Source organism: Ambystoma mexicanum, chromosome 6p, assembly GCF_040938575.1.
Source record: "Ambystoma mexicanum isolate Mex_15411 chromosome 6p, UKY_AmexF1_1, whole genome shotgun sequence".
Taxonomy (NCBI): Eukaryota; Metazoa; Chordata; class Amphibia; order Caudata; family Ambystomatidae; genus Ambystoma; species Ambystoma mexicanum.
Window position 1 is genome coordinate 1,340,476,189 of NC_090935.1, and position 19,816 is coordinate 1,340,496,004.

The 19,816-nt window shown below is 47.8% G+C and overlaps 1 protein-coding gene across 4 annotated transcripts in view; it reads left to right on the forward strand.

Moving 5' to 3' along the window:
* The window catches only part of JAK2 (Janus kinase 2), a 1,999,562-nt gene that overhangs the window by 1,120,577 nt on the left and 859,169 nt on the right, over positions 1-19,816 (forward strand). For all 4 annotated transcript variants that reach the window (XM_069626008.1, XM_069626007.1, XM_069626009.1 and 1 more), the window contains one exon: positions 18,686-18,813. In XM_069626008.1, the coding sequence (XP_069482109.1) occupies positions 18,686-18,813 (128 nt within the window). The remainder of the gene's footprint in view (positions 1-18,685; positions 18,814-19,816) is intronic.

Below are 19,816 nucleotides of genomic sequence, written 5' to 3' on the forward strand. Positions count from 1 at the left end.
CGGAACCGGGTAAAGGAGTTTGTCCAGCTTCACCTTGCAAAAGCTGTCTAGCCAGGTCATCAGCTCTATCCTTTATTACAATCACTTCCCTCCTGAGGGCACTACTCTCTTGATGAGCGGCGTGTACTTCGGCCCGTAATTCCCCCAATAATTGGGCCAACTGGTCAGTTTCGGAAGTTTCCATAGCGCCTGGGTGGGAATTTGTAGTAAGGCTTTGCGTTCTGTAACGCTCACCTGGTTCCCACGAGGGCGCTGGTCTAGCCTGGATTGCTGTGGCCTCTTCTAGCGTGATGCGCAGGACCCGGAACACCGATTGGACAGGACCTCCAAATCATGCTTGCCTGGCCCGTAGGAATATCCTTCTACAGATGACTAAGGGGATTAACAGTCTGCAGAATAGTGTGCTAGCTCCCTCCTTTCCCCCTTCCCCCTTTGTTCCTCTCTAACTTCCTCCAAACCCCGGTTTAAACTCACCTTATGGTTTGGAAGGATGAACTCTCCATCCTGCTTCTGGTGCAGGGGCGCGTGTTCGTCCAGTTACTTCACTGGTTTTCAGAATGGCGCTGGCAAAATCCACTTGACTTTCCTGAGCGATGCGCCATAAGTATGAAAGTTCAAAGTTCAAGTGAGGCCCCCTTTATGTTTTCTTTCTAACCTGTGATCTGTCCTTTATTTCAGGTGCAGAATGAAGGCGATGCGTCGAGGGGTTAAACTGCCGAAATGAGTAGTGATGAGGGCGATCCCTCTAAATGTCCTTATCATTCCCCAGAAATGTCTCTTGTCCTTTCCCCATAGGGGCCGGGGTACGGTACCTGCCAACGGGGCGGCGCCGACCCGAAATGTGGAAGAAAAGCCGGTAAGTATTATGGCTGTTAATCAGGCTTTCCTTCTGTGTTCCTTCTGCTCACCTTTTGTTTCTTCCTCTCTCCCCTAGGTGCAGAGATGTGGCGTCCGATGCTGACAGCCGCGATGGAGCCGGGAGATGTCTCAAGGACAGGTGAGTGAAGCGTGGCGTTGCAGCGAGCAACGCAATGCTTTTAAATGGAAGCCTTTCTTCAGGGATGCTGGCGAGAAGATTCCGGTTGCAGGTAAGAAGTTTGAAATAGTCCTTGGTTTTCACCTTTCTCTTCTCTTCCTTCCTTGCAGGTCTTCCAGGTTCGAGGCGGGTGTGGCTGGAGTCCAGGAGCAGGAGCAGACACGGTGAGCGTTAAGCTGCAGGAAGCAGAACAACACGAAGCATGAGCTGCTGTCTGGACGTGGCGTAAATAGCTTCCAAAGTAGTCCCAGGTATGTATCCTTCCCCAACTAGGTATGTATCCTTCCCTGGCCACGCCCGAGTGAAAAAATAGTCCCTATGAAAAGATAGTCCCTTTCAGGTCTCAGGGAGGCCTGAAGCGTGCAGCATGGTCTGCATCAGGTAAGTGCACAAAACACCTCCCTTTATGAGCGATGTCCAACATGAGCCTGGCGCCAAAGGCGCCAGGACTGAGTCCAAAGAGCCCCTATAAGGGGCCGCTGGGCTTTTACCCAAGGGCATGATGCCTGCTTCCGGGGGTGCTGGGCCTGGCCCGGTGCTCCGGGGGTAGGCATCATGACAGCAGCTGGGGTTACCAATAACTAAGCAGACCATTTCCAGATGGATCATTCTAGCCATTCTGGAATGTTATAAACTGGCAGGGAAAGAGCCCCCTCAAAACCTTAGGGCTCATTCGACCAGAGGTATTGCAGCTTCATCGGCCCTCAAAAGAGGTGTGCCGGTTTAAGACATTCTTGCGGCCGCTACATGGTCATCTGTCCATACCTTTACACGATTTTACAACTTGGATTCCTCCTCCAGTCAAGAGACTAGGTTTGGAAGGGCTGTACTGCATTCTATTCATCAATAGAAGACAGCGTGAAGTCAGTACTCCCTCCTCCAATAATAGAATACTGCTATGGGAGCCTATCTAAGATGAGGAATACGTCGGAGGACACAATCCCTTCGAAGAACAAGTTACTTCTTACCTTGTAACGTTCTTTCGACGGGATGTTCCTCCGACGTATTCCTCATCGACCCTCCCATCCATCCCTGCAGTTCTACTTCCCTTGTTGTTGCAGCTTACGCTCCTTCGGGGTGATTAGTCTAGTCCAGAAAGAATTATTGTGGGCTACAAAACGGAACTGAGCAACGGATGCTGCGCGCGGCCTTTATAGGCAGGATGACGTCGACGTCGATATGGCGGCTGTCGAGGGACATCGACTCGGAGGACGTCGAGGCGCAGCGCCCTCTAGAGAGAAACATTTTTCCGAGGCCAGCAGAGCAGATGAGGAATACGTCGGAGGAACATCCCGTCGAAAGAACGTTACAAGGTAAGAAGTAACTTTTTCTTCTGTTCTATCTATGTTTGCAAAAAAAACAGCTGTCCCTGTGTTTGGCACCTTTTGAGGGGACGTATCAGATGCGGATATACTTGAAGGTGTTGAATCATGGGGCTGGCCCCCATAAGATCTGCAGACTCCAGAGAGGATTATTGCAGCAGGGTCAACTGTGATTGTCCCTTTTAACTTTATGGCCGTAAATCAGGGCCACAAGCCAAAACAAGTGTTTCATCCTACGTCACTTACAGGAAATCCCAGGTGCCAGGGCCTAGTGAAGTTTGCCACCATAGGTAACGACCTCCCGCTTCTGTCTTCAGTGCACTTGGCAAAGGAACTATTGGTGCGATCCGCCAAGGAGTCGGCATGCCGGCCACTTGATGAATCGTCCACAGGGCTTCCTGCCCTAGACCTGGTGGATGTCTCCCCGGCAGTTCTACCGGAGGGCGTCTGTGCCCCAGACAACAGTTCCACCCGGGGTAGAAGTGGCACGCATGCAAGCCTCCTTGGACTTGCAAGGGTTGGGGAAGAGGAGTCCCCCTCTGGAATCTTGGTGGGCGTCGGTCTTGCCCCCTCTTCACCTTTACCTGACAAACTTAATCCAAGTACATCGTCAGCTGCTCTGCCTTCAGAGCCTACTCAGGACAACCCTCTAAAACTAGGCCTTTTTTCAATAATGTCGACACTTACTATAGCCCTTGCCCCGTTCACCAAACTATACGAACAAGTGAACGACACCTTAAAGGATCATACCACTCTTTTAGCAATTACTCCTTCTAAGATTAATTTTCCTGGAGGGGTTTTTTACGGGCAAGGAGTGTTGTGGTCTGAACCTGAGCAGTAATGGGGCTTCTTCTACCGCTGCTTCTCAAACTGTCCACAAGGTTGGTCATACCTTTACTCGGTCTACCCAGACAAGGTGCTCATCTCCCTCCGTTGATTTGACAAAGGAACATCCAGATCCTTCAGGCACTTTACAAAACAAGCCTGCTGGCTTAGTAGCTTCTCAAAAGCCAGGGAACGTTCTATGTTCCTCCTCGGATGCGGCCCTACAAACCATCACAACATAGGAGGAAAGGGCTGGAGAGAACCAGGCTTTTCCTATCTTCTCCCAAAAAAACAGGGGAACTCCAAGAAGACCGACATAAATAATAGCAACAGAACTTTACCAGCACAAATAAAGGCCTTAGTCAGTCCCACTAACTAAGGGAGTCGAGTCCCAAAACCTGCACCAAGAAGATTCGTTCCTCCTTCATGAGGATGTACGTCAGGGGGGGGCCACGACAAGAAGGTGGTCCCTCAGGGGCTCTCTGCTGGTCCCCGCCTTAGCGTGACCCTGCTAAGTCCTACATCGCATGCACTGATGGACCTTTTTACTTACTCGTTTGAGGACACATTGGCTGACACAGCGAAAACTGGGTCCTCCGTCCACCAAGGCACTAATAACGGACCAATTGTGGTGCCTCTAACAGAGCAGCCGGTCTCCCTCTGGTTTGAGCCTATGGACGAAAAATGGAACCGATTAAGATCACAGGCTGCAAGAGAACTGGCAATTACTAACTATCCAGCTTCTCAGCCAAAAGGTTCTAATCAACCTGACAAACACCATAATAGGAGGGCTGATGAGAGGTGTAACGACTACAGAGGTAACCGCCATGACAACACAAGAGCAAGTGGGAAACAGGTTAACCCATTGAGCCGAGCACTGAAACTGGAGAGGATTTTGGATCACAACAGTCTCGTCTTAAATCGGCGAGTGGTTTTGGAATGATTCCATTCGATACCAAACCTCCGCCTGTTATTTTCATCTGATTTCCAACTAATTGAATTTGACGATAAATGTTTGGACTCAGTGTTTCTTCATATCTTATCCCCAGTGGTTAAAAACATGCTGTTAGATTCAACAGAAAGCTTGTTACTACTGGGGTTCGACTTGTCATGTTGCACTGGAGTTGATTTCACTCCGCCTCAGCCACCACAAAGCGCACCTGCAACCAAGGTTGCTGTACCTAACAATCTAACTGACCCTCGGATGTGCAACAGGCCGCCCGTCTCTAAACCCTTTCCTCTATTTCAGGACCCCTTGAAGGTGAGTAGAGTCCCCTCGGGTCCTGAACTGAAAATAAATGTGACCTTCAAGGCAGATTCCTCGACCCATCAAGTGGGAAACGTCCCCTCTCAAGAACCAACAAAAAGACCCAACTTGCCTTCATCAGATTGGACATGGCTGGCAAATACCTTGGCTCTTCAATATTCATCTTAGCAACCCAGCCATACAATTACAAACCAACGACGGGAACTTCAAGCAGTTCTTTCTTCAGCCAACCCTGCCAGGCTGAAACTGGCATCCTGGAATACTAGGGGGTTCGCCCATTTACCAAGACCTAGTAGATACAATTTGGGCGAATTTGTCCTAATCAACTTAAAAGAAACATGGCTGAGGAAGTTGACAACGTTGGATGGAGCGGACTATCGTTCCGGCTGTGAAAGGTGACCCTGGACGTCCCTCGGCCGGCCTACTTACTGTTGTAAAACTTTGCAGTAGTCAAACTTCTGAAATCGGCCTCTTCAAACTTTCTTATTCAAGAGACCATGATCAAATGGGATCTGGTTCCTCTTCTGGGTGGAAGTGGTACATTTAGTAAGATCTCTATTATTAATGTATACTGGAACCCAGCACTGATCTCGATTGACTCATTCATAGACCAATTTGCCTCTCATCTGGATGACTGCCACATAAATCAAGAGTCAATTTATATCATTATTTGTGGCGATCGCAACATCCGTGATCTTATGCAAACGAAACGGACACAAGCATGGAACTATGATGACCAAAGGCATGTGAGACGGGACATGTGGAATACACTTATGGACTCAAGAGCAATGCACCTCCTTAATCGAAACACCATGGGAGATGTTCCCGCGCAGCTGACATGGCAAAATATGGGCTCTACTTCCATATTGGATTACATCTACGTGTCTGCAAACTTTCTTCCTTTAGTGCACAGCTTTCAGGTGATTAAAACCCCTCAGAGTGACCACAACCTCCTCCTATTGGAATGGCTATCATCCAAGACTATACACCTATTACGGTTGATTCATGCAACAAGGGGTTACGTCTGAGGATGTCGTCTAAAAAAATCAGAGCTCTAACCTCAAACTTCAAGCAAATCGCACCTATGGTTGAATACTCACCGTTGCTGGAGGAGTTCAACTACAAGCTCAAACCTAAAGGGCCTCCCCCAAAGATCGGTAACCACGTTTTCGACCCAGTCTTGGTGGCCAAGAGAAGACTGGTTCATAAACTGATGCGAATTGCAAAGAAAACCAACTCACCCAAGGACTTCAGCAAAGCTAGGTTGGCTCAACTTAGTTATAAAAACTGGCTCGTACGTCTAAATAACAAAGATACCAGAATGACACTGAGTCCATGCTGAAAACCTTGGCTGGTAAAGATCCTTGTGTTTTTTGGTCCTTAATTAAAACAGACAAACCTTCCTCAAAGGCAGGCCAATCCAATTCCATAAGTGAGGACATCTGGACTAACCATTATGCCAGGTGTTATATCTCGACTATGGTCACAGGGTTTGCTGAGGACCATTTCAAGAACTTGGGTCCATGGGCTACGAATACCAACATCAATGAAATTGTAGACCGAATCAAAAAAGTTAAAGTTCTCTTACACCCCAGGCCCTGACAGTCTAACAAATGTTATGCTCAGGGAGCACCCAAAAGATAGGGCCTCCTTCATTGCAATTTTATTTGGACAGATTGCTACAAGCCATCAAGTGCCCAGCTCATGGAGGAGAGAGATAGTGGTGCACAAAAAAGGTGATCGGAAGGATTCTAAGAACTAACACCCTGTCGCTCTCCTCGACGTTATCGTTAAACTGTACGGCTCGATCCTCCTGGACAACTTCCATGGTTGGTGCAGGTCCATCAACAGTTACTATTGCTTCCAGTGTGTCAGGCTGAGTCTTGTCTGATGATCTGCGGAAGCTGCTGAACCCCGACAGACCCTCTTAGGTGTGAAACACTCAACCAATTATTTCCACAGCTAAATATTCCACACCTGGGGCGGGGATGTGGAGAAAACAACAAACATACTCCTTCCAGACCTCTGGACCCTCAGGATATCTGCAGCAAGGAAGGAAGCAGAGATTATGGCAGTCAACATAAAAAATCAAACTTTAACTTTGGCTTCAAGAAAAAATGACCTGCTGGATAACTCTTGTACCTGTTAATCCTCTGCTACTTGCCCAGAGGATGGAATCATTAATAGCTTCACCAAATTAAGAAGCAACACAGCTTGAACAGCTTTTCCTTGAATGGCTGAATTACTGAGTTCACAAGACACCAGTCTGTCTTTACTCCAAAAATCAAAAAGGCATGCACAAAAAAATGGTTGCTCTTTTAGCACTGTTTTACTACATCTGTTCTTTACACTTTCTGTCCAAAACTAATAGTTTTCATTGACCTGGATGCAAGCAGTTTACAGAATCTTCTGCGCTCCTGTCTCCACTGAAAGGTAAATAGTCACTGCGATCAACACAGTCTTATAACTACCTCATGCCCTTAAAACTTGCCTCAAAAACCTTAAGCCACAGTTTAATTATTCACTGTTTCATAACTGTTTTATAATCTATAAACTATCACTCTTGTTATTTTAGCACATATCTACCTTTAATATATATTTCAAAACTAATGCTGCCGGTTTTTACAACCAAATAATTAACTCAAGGCTAAATTTCTGCTGCCCTGCTCATGTGCGTGTGAGTGAGAAAGGATATCTTTTGGTGTGGATGGCAACCGCAACCAACCAACCAACCAAACAAATAAAGAAATTAAATTTACTTTAAAACTTTAGTTTCCAGGAACCGGCACCCGCGAGTGAACAGCTGATTGTTGTCACTCGAAACACACTTTGGTTGTTGTGTGGCCGGAAACCATTAGCTTCTTATTACAACGAGAAGCTCAGTGTTTATTCAAAGATCGTGCACGCGAGCGAGCAGCTGTCAGCTGTTGTTCGCTACGCACTACAGTCTATTCGCTCAGTAGCCGCCGGGGCTGTGATTAATGGGCACACAAGTATTTAACGCTATTCTACGCCGAAGAGACAGCGTCTTTTAGCTCAAAATATATTTACATAAAACTACAGTCCGTAAAAGGAAAGGATTAATTTTCTACACTGCGCTGGCCCAGATTAGAGAAAGTCATGCGCACACATAACAAAAATAAAACCTGCTTTCCTGCATTAAGTCTCAGATTATAATATCTTACTTACTTTTCTCAGTCAGTGTATGGTTTACAACATTGTTTCACTGACAGATGAGGTAAGAAAGTCCGCAACGCACTTATCTCTTCAACTTGAAACGCCCACTGCTCACAGTTCATTCCTGCTTCTCCTGAAAAAAACAGATCTTTCTTCGAGGGGATTGGGTTCTCCGACGTATTCCATATCTATGACAGTAATCGCCACAGCTGTGCTGCTTCGGAAAATCTTCTGCGTCGATGACGTCGATATGCCGGCCTCGAGGACCTCCTCTGATGGCCGACGTCACTGGATGTTATAAGTAGGACGCACGATGCCCGTAGCCTCAGTTCTGTTTTTTCCACGAACGTGTTCGCTTTGGAGATCTCAGCGCGCCTCGACTCTTTGGAGTTCCTGTTCTTTCTCGGTTCTTCAAACCTGTTTCGTATTGTGAAGTCTTTCTTCGTGAAGATGTCTACCTCGTCTTCCACACCGCGTCCAGGCTTTAAGAAGTGCGGGGACTGTGGGTCCAAGATGTTGGTTACGGAATCGCACAACGCCTGCCTCTGGTGCCTCGGGGAGGCCCATGACACGGATGACTGTGTCGACTGCCAGTCGCTCACGTCAAAAGCCTTGCGGGAGTGCAAGAAGAAGTTATCGGTAGGCAAGGTGTCTAAGCCACGGTAGTCGAGGTCTGCGGGGCTTTCGACGGACGATTCGAGAGGCGACTCTCCACGTCGTCATCGGAAGTCCAGTGGGTCTCGGTCCCGGAGTCGGTCCCGCCACTCCTCTGCCTCTTCAAGGCACTCCCAGAAGCGCCGTCATCGGTCACCTTCCCTGTCCTCTTCCGAGGACTCTGCCAGTCGGCGGATCACTTACCTCACCAAGCATGCGACGCCAGAGGAATGGGCTTCCTTCGGGAAGAAAATGTTGGCGGTTCTCGAATCGCAGGGCACTGGTCCGTCCACGCATCCGAGTGGGGTCGGTCGTGATCGGTCGAGACACACCGCTCGCAATCCTTCGGGTGGTTGTCACGATTCGTGGGAGAGGTCCCGCTCGGACAAGAGGAATCGTTCTCGGCATGCCCGTTCCAGGTCCCAGTCCTCGACGCGCTCGAGACCGTGTAAACCTGTGGTGTCTTCAAGGAAGACGTCGATGCCGGTGGCGCCAAGGTCGTCGATGGACTCTTTCGAGGCCCCGCCTTCGAAGAAGTCGTCAACGCCATCGGCACCCAGGCTGTCGAGTGACACGCTCGTGGCCCCGGCCTTGAGAACTGTTTCGGCGCCATAGATGCTGTCGACGCCGATTCACTCGACGCCCTTCGAGGCTGTTTCAACGGGGGTTCCCCGGGGCTCAGTGGAACCGCCTAGAAAGGCTCTGGCAAAGGCCAAGCATGGCTTTGTTCCGCATTCTGTGGCTTCTTTCCGCCAGCTTGAGTTTATTTTGGAGGTGGATGAGGGCTCTGATGATGGCATGGTTCCGGATACGGTACCGGACAAGATTTTCTCGGGCCATAGCCAAATTGAAGACCTGCGGCAATCCCTGCATGATGCCAGTGGGCTGGACACCTCTCCGGAGGTGGAGTTTTGTAGGCCTGAGCCTGGCACTCATGCCGACTCCTCGTAACAGCACCTTATGTCCAGGGTCACCAAGTACTTGGGATGGTCTGCTCCCCCAGGGGATTTTCTTCAGGATGACCTTATGGATATCCTCGACCAATGTCCACCAACTGACCCGGTACTGCCGTTCCATATGGCTCTGCAGAGGAGGGTGGCGGTGGCTTGGACTGTTCCGGAGAGTCTCCCGGCAGTGGGCAAGTCTTTGCCGCGAAAATACCGCCCAGCCAGTAGCGACCCCTGCTACTTGACCAAGCATCCCACTCCGGAGAGTTTGGTGGTGCAGGCGGCTACGGCCCCAGCAAAGCATGCGTCGTATCCTACCATCTCTCCTGATAGGGACGACAAGCGTTTTGACGGCTGGGCGAAGAAAGTGTTTTCTTCAGGGGTATGGCGCTTCAGGCGGCCAACTCTGTATGTGCCTTGTCACGTTTCACGCACACTCTGTGGAACTGTTTCCTTAGCGGCTGAACATATTCCTGAAGGGGATGAACGGGATGGTTTCCTTGCCATGGTTCAGGATGGTAACGACGACATGTGTGAGGCCGTTCAGTCAGATTTGGACATGGCAGATTGCGTCAGCCGGTCCATGGCGGCGAGCACCGTGATACACAGGTTTGCGTGGTTGCGGAAGTCGGGGTTTGCTCCTGATATGCAGGCCCGGCTCTTCAACACGGGAAACATCTTTTTGGCAGCAAGGCTGACGAGATCCTTGAGAGGTTGCAGACCTCCAAAGCTGCAGCAAAGTCGTTGGGTGCTGCAGTTTGCCAGCCTCTGCCTTTTCGTCCTAGGGGACAGCAATGGAGGGGAGGTTCCTTTCGTTATTACTCGTCCCTTGGTAAAGCGAGAGGAGCTGCCATTCAAAGGGGCCACCGTAGGGAGTGCCAGAGGTGGAAAACAAGGTACTCGAGGTGCCAAGGCCGCTTTGGCTGTTGCCTCTTTGCCCTCAGGCAACGCTGTAGCCGCTTCAGCTCAGTCATGAGGCCATGTCCCATGGTTCGCCGGTTGGGGGAAGGCTGGCGCAGCATCTTGCAGAGTGGCGCGTCATTACTTCAGATGTGTGGGTTCTGGAGATCATTACCTACGGCTACTGTCTTCCTTTCCGGCGCGGAGGCCTCAAGACAATCCACCGGAGAATCTCTATTTGAAGAGTCCGGATCTGCTCCTTACGCAGATTAGAACTGGTGCCTGTAGCGGAGAGGAACAAGGGATGGTCTTCCCCTTATTTTTTGATTTCCAAGAAAGACGGGGGGCTTGAGACCCATTATGGACTTGCGCGGAAGGACAAGTTCAAGTTGATTACTCTCCCTCATGTCCTCCAGGCCCTTCAACTTCAGGACTGGTTGGTGTCTCCCGACCTCAAGGATGCTTATTTTCATTTGCCGATACATCCAAAGCACAAGAAGTACCTGAGGTTCGCGGTTGGCGACTCGCACTTTCAGTTTCGGGTCCTGCCGTTCGGATTGACCTCCGCCCCGAGGGTCTTCACCAAGCTCATGGTAGTGGTGGCAGCGCACCTCAGGAAAGGGGGGATTCACATCTACCCCTACCTGGACGATTGGTTGATCAGGGCGCGCTCTCCCAAGCAAGTCCTGGATCATCTGTGAGTCACCTGCCACTCCCTCCACAAGCTGGGCTTCTCCTTCAACTTAAAGAAGTCACATCTGAGCCCAACTCAGAGGCTCCAGTACATCAGAGCTGTGCTCGACACGTCCCTGGGGCAGTGTTTTCCTCCCCAGGTGAGGGCTCATCACATTCAGCAGATGGTGCACAGGTTTCAGCTTGCCCAGAGTCCCCCAGCGTTCAAGTTATTGAGATTGCTCGGCCTCATGGCATCCTGCATTCTTCTGGTGCCAGAGGCCAGGTTGCGGATGAGATCTTTGCAATGGGCACTCAAGCTCCAGTGGTCTCAGTCCTCCGGCAGGATGTCGGACCCTGTTCAGGTGCAGTCCTCATTCGCCGAAGACCTTCTGTGGTGGGCCGTCGAAGACAATCTGATGAAGGGGGCTCCTATTTGGCTACCCTGGCCGGAGGTGATGATCGTGACAGACACATCCCTCGCGGGATGGGGAGCTCATGCCAACGAGTTAACAGTGAGCGATTGTTGGTCTCCAATCTGTTGGAGCTGAGGGCCGTCAGCCTATCCCTGCCGACTGTGCGAGGGAAGAATGTCCTGATCCTGACGGACAACACGGTGGCCATGCACTACCTCAACAAAAACGGGGCAGGGGCAGGGTCACTTCCTCTGTGCAGGGACGCGATGCAGCTCTGGTTCTGGGCAATCCAGCAAGAAGTTTCGATTTTGGCAGTTCATCTGGCCGGAGACGAAAACGAGACGGCAGACGCTCTGAGCAGGCAGAGCGCCATCTCTCACGAGTGGAAGTTGGCTCGGGAGGTTCTCCTGGAGATCTTCGCCATGTGGGGGACCCCCCAAGTGGATCTATTCGCCTCCAGTGTCAACCGGAAGTGCGAGAGGTTCTGCTCGCGGGAATTTCCTCCAAAAGGAGCCTTAGGAGACACGTTCGTGGTGGAGTGGTCATTCCCACTGCTGTACGCGTTTCCTCCAGTCCCCGTCATCCCACAAGTGATCCTGCGCAGGTTACAGAGGTTCGGTTACCGGATGATCCTCATTGCTCCAGCGTGGGCCCGCAGGACATGGTACCCGGACCTTCTTGACTTGTCCATCTGCCCTCCACGTCATCTTCCCTAACGAGACGATCTGCTCTCACGGGAGGGGGGTCAGGTTCTCCATCCAGAGATCAGATCCCTCAACCTTCACGCTTGGTTTCTGAAAGGTTGAGGAATATGGAAGACGTGATGGAGGTGTTGCTCTCGGCCAGACGGCCAGCAACAAAGTCCCTGTACCGTTGCCCTTGGCGTAAGTTCTGCGACTGGTGCAGGGTTAAGAATGTGGATCCTTTTGCATGTGACATTTCCATGGTTCTGTCTTTTTTGCTTTCTTTGTCCCACAGGGGCCTGCAAGTGGGTACCGTTAAAGGTTACCTGGCGGCACTGTCCATATTTAAGCACTCGTCTGAAGAATGTTCCTATTTTAAAATTCCTTTAATTTCTTAGTTTCTGAAAGGGCTCACTAATGTGTTCCCTCTGTCACCTTTCCTGGAGCCCGGTTCGGATTTGAACCTTGTTCTCAAGTTATTGATGGGTGCTCCGTTTGAGCCTTTGCATTCATGCCCTTTGAGACTGTTAACTCTTAAAACTGTATTTTTGGTTGCGGTCACTTCCGCTTGCAGAGTGAGTGAGTTACAGACACTTTCAGTTAAGCCACCCTTCAATGTGTTTCATAAGGGCAGGGTTGTCCTTAGTGTTCGTCCTTCCTTTCTTCCTAGGGTGGTGTCGGAATTTCATATAAGACAGAAGGTTGTTCTTCCGGCGTTTTATCCTCCTCCACATCCTGGTAAGGAAGAGGAGAGGCTCCATAGGCTTGCTCCTAGGAGAGCGTTAAGTTTTTATATTTTACGCATGTCCCGGGTCAGAGTGGACGATCAACTCTTCATTGGTTACGCTGGAAAGCGTTTGGTACAAGCTGTGACGAAACAGACTTTGTCTCGCTGGATTATTTTGGCTATCTCGGAGTCTTACCGCTTGGTGGGTAAGGACCCACCGGTCGGCTTACGGGCTCATTCAACCAGGGGTATGGCTGCCTCTACTGCCCTACAGAGGTGGGTTCCTAATCGTAACATCTGTGATGCAGCCACCTGGGCTTCGGTACATACTTTTGTACGTCACCACTCCCTCGATTCCATCTGTGGGCAGGATTTGGCCTTTGGCAAGGCAGACCTTTACTCTGCAATTTGATTGGGCATTCTAAATTTCTGTTTTCTAAATGCCTTTCCCGCCTCCTTGCATTGGTACTGCTTTGGGAGTCTGTCATAGATATGGAATACTTTGGAGGACTCAATACCCTCGAAGAACAAATTACTCTCTTACTTGGTAACGTTCTTTCGATGGGATGGTCCGATGACGTATTCCATATCGCTCCCTCCCTACCTTCCCCGCTACAGAATTTCTTGTGTGATTGCAGCTTAGGTTTCCGCAAGGCTTTGTGTGTCAGACTGGCAGAAGACTGGTGCCACACGTTCTGGGGGAAAAAACTACAACTGAGGCTATGGGCGTCGTTCGTCCTACTTATAACATCCAGTGACATCGGCTGTCGGAGGAGGTCCTCGAGGGCAGCGTATCGACGTCATCAACGCAGGACGCAGACGCTGAAGATTTTCCGAAGCAGCACAGCTGTGGTGATTACTGTCATAGATATGGAATACGTTGTCGGACCATCCCATCGAAAGAACGTTACCAGGTAAGAGAGTAACTTGTTCTTCTTGGCTCTCTCAAGCCAGTCCCGGCCCAGGCAAACAGGGCCCACTACTGGATCTTCAAAATTGCTTGACTTGCTCAGCTGAAGGTAGACAATGAAAGGCAGTTGAGAACTCCTTCCAACTGAACAAAAGGAGTTCTCAGCCAATCCGATCACTGCTATGACCTTCCATCTTGACTTGTGATTCTATCAACACTCTAAATGATAGTTAAGTCCCAACCAGCACACAATGAAAGAATACATAGCAAAACTTAACTTATCACACTCCAAATCAACCACCATTACAGAATAAGACCCAGTGAACCCTGACACAATGTGGCTTCGTGAAGGGCTTGGGCACGTTTAACATCTTCCTGCTGCAGGTCCTGAATGAAATCGCATGTAGGCGGAAAGCTAAAATCTACCTGGTATTCGTGGACCTGCTCCAGGCCTTTGACCAGGTAGACGGAGGTCTGCTCTGGTCTAAAATGGAGAAAAACAACTGCCCTACAGCTGTCTTGGAACCCATTAAGGCCATGCACTCCGACACCTCTCTGAGAGTTAGACTAAACCAAGCAGGGCTTTTGTCCAAAGAAATCATGACCTCGAGCGGTGTGAAACGGGTGTCCAATGGCTCTGGCTCTTTTCAATTTTTACTTGGAGGACATGCCCGAGGCCTTCCAGACTATAAGATCTTTCCCCCTAAGCTGGGTGGTGTCCATCTTTCCCGATTGCTTTATGCCGATTATGTAGTGCTCAGCGACCAGACTCCGGTGGGCCTACAGAGGCACTTCAGCACCCTGCATAAATACATTGTTTAAAATGGGATCGAGATTAACAAAGGGAAGACAAAAACCATGAGTTTTGGCCTATCTGTCAAATCCAAGAACCGCCCTACATGGCAAATTGGTGGTGAGAAGATCGAGCATGTGGAATCCTTTGAATATCTAGGGGTCTGGATAAGTAACCTAAGATCTGAAGCACCCATGTTATCTTATCTTTTTGAAAAAATGAAAACATTAACTTGCCAGGTTCGTGCCATAAATAGAAAATTCGGCACTTTTCCATTCTTCTGGTTGTTCGATTTTACAAGGCCAAAGTAATCCCAACTCTAACTTATTGAGCCGACGCAATACTCAACATCTAAAAGCCCTTGTGGTCCCGCCTTGAGGGTTCTTTTTGGAAACAAGTTTTGGGGGTTCCACAATCCATCTTGATTTCTATCCTTCGTCGATAACTGGGTCCTCCCATCATTGAGGTGCTCGGTCACCTGGAACAGACTGGCTTTTTTCGGTAAATGTTTTGCCACATCGAGACCACCAATCCTGGACTTGATTTATAATGAAACAACGCTGAATGCTCCTTGTTTGCGAGAATGGTCCTTGGACATGACAAGGTGGTTGAATGACATTGGAAGTAGCTTTGAACAACTGGTGACGAACACTGCGCGAGTTAAAGCAAAATTAAAAATCTTCGACTGGATGCAAACTTTGGAAGCTGCAAGTAGCTACCATCTGATAACGCGTTTGCCCCCAGAAGGTTGGAAACTGAATAGTGTCTGCCCATACCTGAAACCATTCTCGGACAAAAAAGTAAGGGACAAATTTCTTCGTGCTCCCCTGAACCTAGACCCCACAAATGAGATTCAAGCAACCCGGGGTCTGTCCAAAGAAAACGACTGTCGGTTTTGCAGAAATATCAACTAGATCGAATACTTGATCCATATTGTGATGAGGCGTCCTGGGCTGAGAGACTTGCGCACTAAATATTTTATACCTCTTTCTCTGGTTTTAAAGCATCAGACCCTTTGGTTTGGTGGAATCTATTAATAGACAGTCTGAGAACCAAAAACGTAATTGCTCTTATTCAATTTCTTGAAAGTATTCCTTTTGAGACTGGGCCAGTGAGTTGAACTGACTTTAGTTGGCATTTGATTTGACTTATTCTCCTCCTTGGTAGAAACAAAATAGATCCAAAAAAACCATTGCTAAAATATTGTTGTACAATTTAAATGCTTTAACTACAATAAAAAAAAATAATAAAATATTATTTTTCTATGTGAGACTCGTGATCTGTGGACTAAGCCACGTAACAACACCCTATTCAGTCAGACATCTGAGACAATATAGTCCCGGAGCGAGCCCATATTTATACAGGAGTTCTCTGGAGTAGTAGACACTGTGTGGAATTTTGAATTGGATAAGCTGGAATCTGTTACTAGTACCAGCTTCTTTGGCTGACATTAAGGCCTCCATCCATTCTTCTTCGTCTTTAATTTGACCAACATTCCCTTAAGTCTGTATAGTGTTACAGTATTAGGGAGGAGGGGGGCGGGGGTTAAAGCTTGATATAATGTGAAAATCCCCCTCCCACTCCCATCTTTCTTTTTCCTTTGGACATCCATGTGGCGAATATTCCTAATTATTTCACTTATGGGATATCTGAATTATTCCAGATTAGAGTCTCTAGTGTTAGCCTGACCTTCCATGGCCCTCAGTACTTTCATCCTTATTCGCATGATCTAGTTTGGTGACTGAGGGAGGTTGATCCAATGTTTTGGTCTGTAGAGGATCTGGCATGGTGTTGAGAATCTCATTAGGGAGATTGCCAATTTTTTGGTGTGCTGTGGTATAAGCATTGTGCAGCCACTCATTTGCGATTGCTAACTGGGAGGCACAGTAATATTTCAAATGTAATAATGATAATAATGTATGGGAGCCCTATACCTTCCTCCCAAAATGATCGGCATAGGGTACTTCATGCCAAACCGAGCTGCCCCCCAGCTGTCCTCCCGTTCCCCCCAAACCCCCTGCCCAGATCACATTCCTTAATAATTTCTCTATTTGGTCGAAAGTTGCTAGTGGGATCCTTATCAGTGCATACTGGAGAATATACAGAAGTTTGAGCAGTGAGATCTGTGAGGGGTTAGAAATGAGACACAAAGTTGTAGTATTCTCAACATCAGACATCTTTATTTAAAACAAAAGGATGAAGGCCTCTCTGTGTCTATCCTAAAGAGAGTTTCCCTACCTAGGAATATAAAACTAAAGATCAATCTGTGTCTAGTCGTCAAACTTATAAAACTGCCCTTGTGTCCAAACCATACTAATCTGACCCTCGCACTAGAAATGATCAACTAAGGTGCAAGGAAAAGGTCTCTGACTAATGTTTGGCAAAAAGTGTGATAAACCAATAAATAAATCCAACAGAAGAAGTTTTCTCCAAGGATAAACCCTTGGATGCAGAAGGCGGTACCCTTCCCCATGATATTTAGGTAAGATAATTGTCTCTTTCAATTAACAGTTCCTTGAGGATGGCAAAATTCTCTTTCAATTAACAGTTCTTTCGAGAATAGTAAGTGTTTCTCTCAAAAAACGATTCCCTGAAAATGACAAATGGCTCATTCAAATAATAGTTCTTTTAAGATAACCAAAAATGTTTCTGGTATACCTGCTTACCATATATCTTGCAAAATAAACAGTTTCTTTTCTTTTAACTTTAATAGACCTTGTGGTATACTTCCCTGCCAGTAACCTTGCTTCTGGGTCTATCATATCCCCTGGTATACTCTTCTGCCAGGTAAATTGTCTCATGAAACTTTACTGCCTGGTATCGTCCTTCCAGCAGGACTTTCTCAATTTCAATGTCCTTTTAGTATTAGTTATATTGCTTCACTAAGTCTCCACTTCTATTTTCTTGAAGTACTACCTTCCCCACCTTGACATCTCATATGGAGGGGACTTGTACAAGTGCTGCTGCTGTTGCTTATTGCTTCGTAATTTAAGATTTCACTTGCTCCAACTTTCCCCATACAGACATCTCGTATATGGAGATTTCTTAGAGTGCTGGTTTTGGACTTTATTTGTTCGGTATTCAAATATTCCCATTTGGGTTATGGGTTCCCATACCTGTCGGTACGCCCAGGGTCCCCTATGGCTCTGGGTGGAATCACTGGTGTTTCATAGCGTTCCCGACCCGTGGCACGTCATCACAATGAAGCTTCTTCTCCGGGATGATTTCCTTCGCTCTGCAGGGCCTCCTACAGCCTTCCTCACCGCTTTGCGCTGACCCCTGGCTTCTTTTGACCCCCACGACCAGGGACTGCTGCCTTTCAGAGCGACCGCTTCTCCGGTAGCCCTCCTGCTGCTGCCGGTGTTCGAGCAGTCCTTCAGCAGTGCCTGCAGCGTCTCTCCTGGCCCTGTTCCACTCCAGCCTGGAGGTCTTGAAATTGCAAGCCGCTTTCTGGAATTGCCTGCTTCCTCGATTGTCTCCAGCCGGTACTGCTTCCTCCTTCAGCTCTTTCTGCAGTTCGAGTGCAGATGCCATATTTGAGTGTCCCGCACACTTGTGAACATTCAAAACAACTACTCTGCACATTCATCATTGAGCTTTTTTCAAACTGCATCAACCCTTTACCCCTCTTCCTCATCTCAGTACCTGAGGCTTTATGGGAGTTGAAGTCCATAGAAGTTCTAGAATTATATTGCTTCAAACTTTTGCTCAAGAAATGTTTAGAAACCGAGGCTCTTAGGTTTGTGTTATATGTGTGTGATGTATGACTGGTATCTTGACTACAGCGTTTCCATTATGTATTGTATTGTCCTCTAGCCCCTCCTGCAGCTAGGCTGTTTGTAAGGGAGTGGCCCTGCCTCTATTCTTGCTCCCGTGTCTGTGCTTAAGGGAGCTAGATGCAAATGTGGCAACTTAATGTTGTTGCTTGACTGGGACTGTACCATGTTCCTTTTTTATTAATTTATTTTAACACCACATTGTCCTCATAGCAAAATTGTGAGATTGTACCCAACTTGGAGACAGCTATCCTTTGATTGCAAACTCTGTCTACAGTTTGTATCTGCAAAGTAGTACTGTATCAACTCAATGTCTTTTTTACAGGAATTTGCAGGCTTTCATATTATATGAGCTATACACAGCTTTATGGTACTGATCACTGTCTCTAAAAAATGTTCTCCCATAATTAATTTCCTTACAATTCTTAATGCATTAAACCCCTCCCGTCAGACTTATTGTATTTGCCAATTCTTAACTTTTGAAGTTACCGTTATTCAATTTCCCAATAAATTGCTTTAAAAGTATTTTTCTACTGCACCTGTCTACGCCTTCTTAATTTATACTTTTTGTTTTCCTTAGATAAGTCAAATCTTCTGATCTTTAGAAGCAACGGTGGTTCTGACGTCCCTTTGTCCCCCACATTACAAAGGCATAACAACGTCAACCAGATGGTGTTTCACAAAATCAAAAATGAAGACATAGCGTTTGTAAGTAAACCTAAATATGGATTAACTTAACAAACAATCTTGCTTGGTATTGCAGTTTTGATTCTGAGCTATCGCGATTTAATTTATAGTACCTTTCTTCTCCTTGTCCATTTATATTTATTGTCCTTTTGTTTGCAATTTGTGACAAAGCCCCTGCCTGACTCTTGCAGTATAGGCTAGGGGAGCCATTGCGACTCAGGGGCTGGCACCTACTAAGTGATGCTGGGCCTGCAGGCAGTGTTGAGAGGATCCCCTGTCTAACCCCCCCCAGCCCGCCCCCTGTTTTACCCCGAACCCGCCCCCTGTTTTACCCCCAACCCGCCCCCTGTCTTGCCCCAACCCGCCCCCTGTTTTACCTGAGATCAGTTTAGATGTGAGAACAGAATCTGGGGAGAACAGCAGTATCTGTAGATGTGTGAGCGGCTGACTTGTCTGGACACAGTCGTTTTCTTCCCCCCCACCTGGGGTATCCATTTTGTTGAAAAGGGAATAGGGAGAAGTTAAAGGGGCTGTCAAAGAGGGTGAAATGGCACAGATTGAAGGCATGGGATGATGTAGTAAGGGGAGAAATAATGTTTTTGATGGGTTGATTTTGTACTAATCCATTAAGAGGACCCTAGATCGATATTGTAGAAAGGATGGTTTGTTCTAAGCATGTTTGCCATCAAGGGTACTGTCTATGTGAAGCAGTTTAATGAAGAAATATGCATTTAAAATAACATGGCATTTGGCTGCAGGATGGGCTTGAAGCATGCTCCAGCAGCTTAGTTAAATCATGGTGGCTTTATGACCAGGATTACCTTTTACATTATTCCATGGTGAAACATTCCAAACAGTAATTTGGACGGTAAGCTTTAAGGCCAGATGTCCCAGTCTATAATAGTGTGAAAGGTGAATGTAGTTAAACAAAATGGTAGGACGGGCTAGGTTTGTGGATGCATTCCAGGTTATGTTGCAAGTCTGGAACGCTGAAAGAGGGGGAATAGTGGGATACCCTGATATA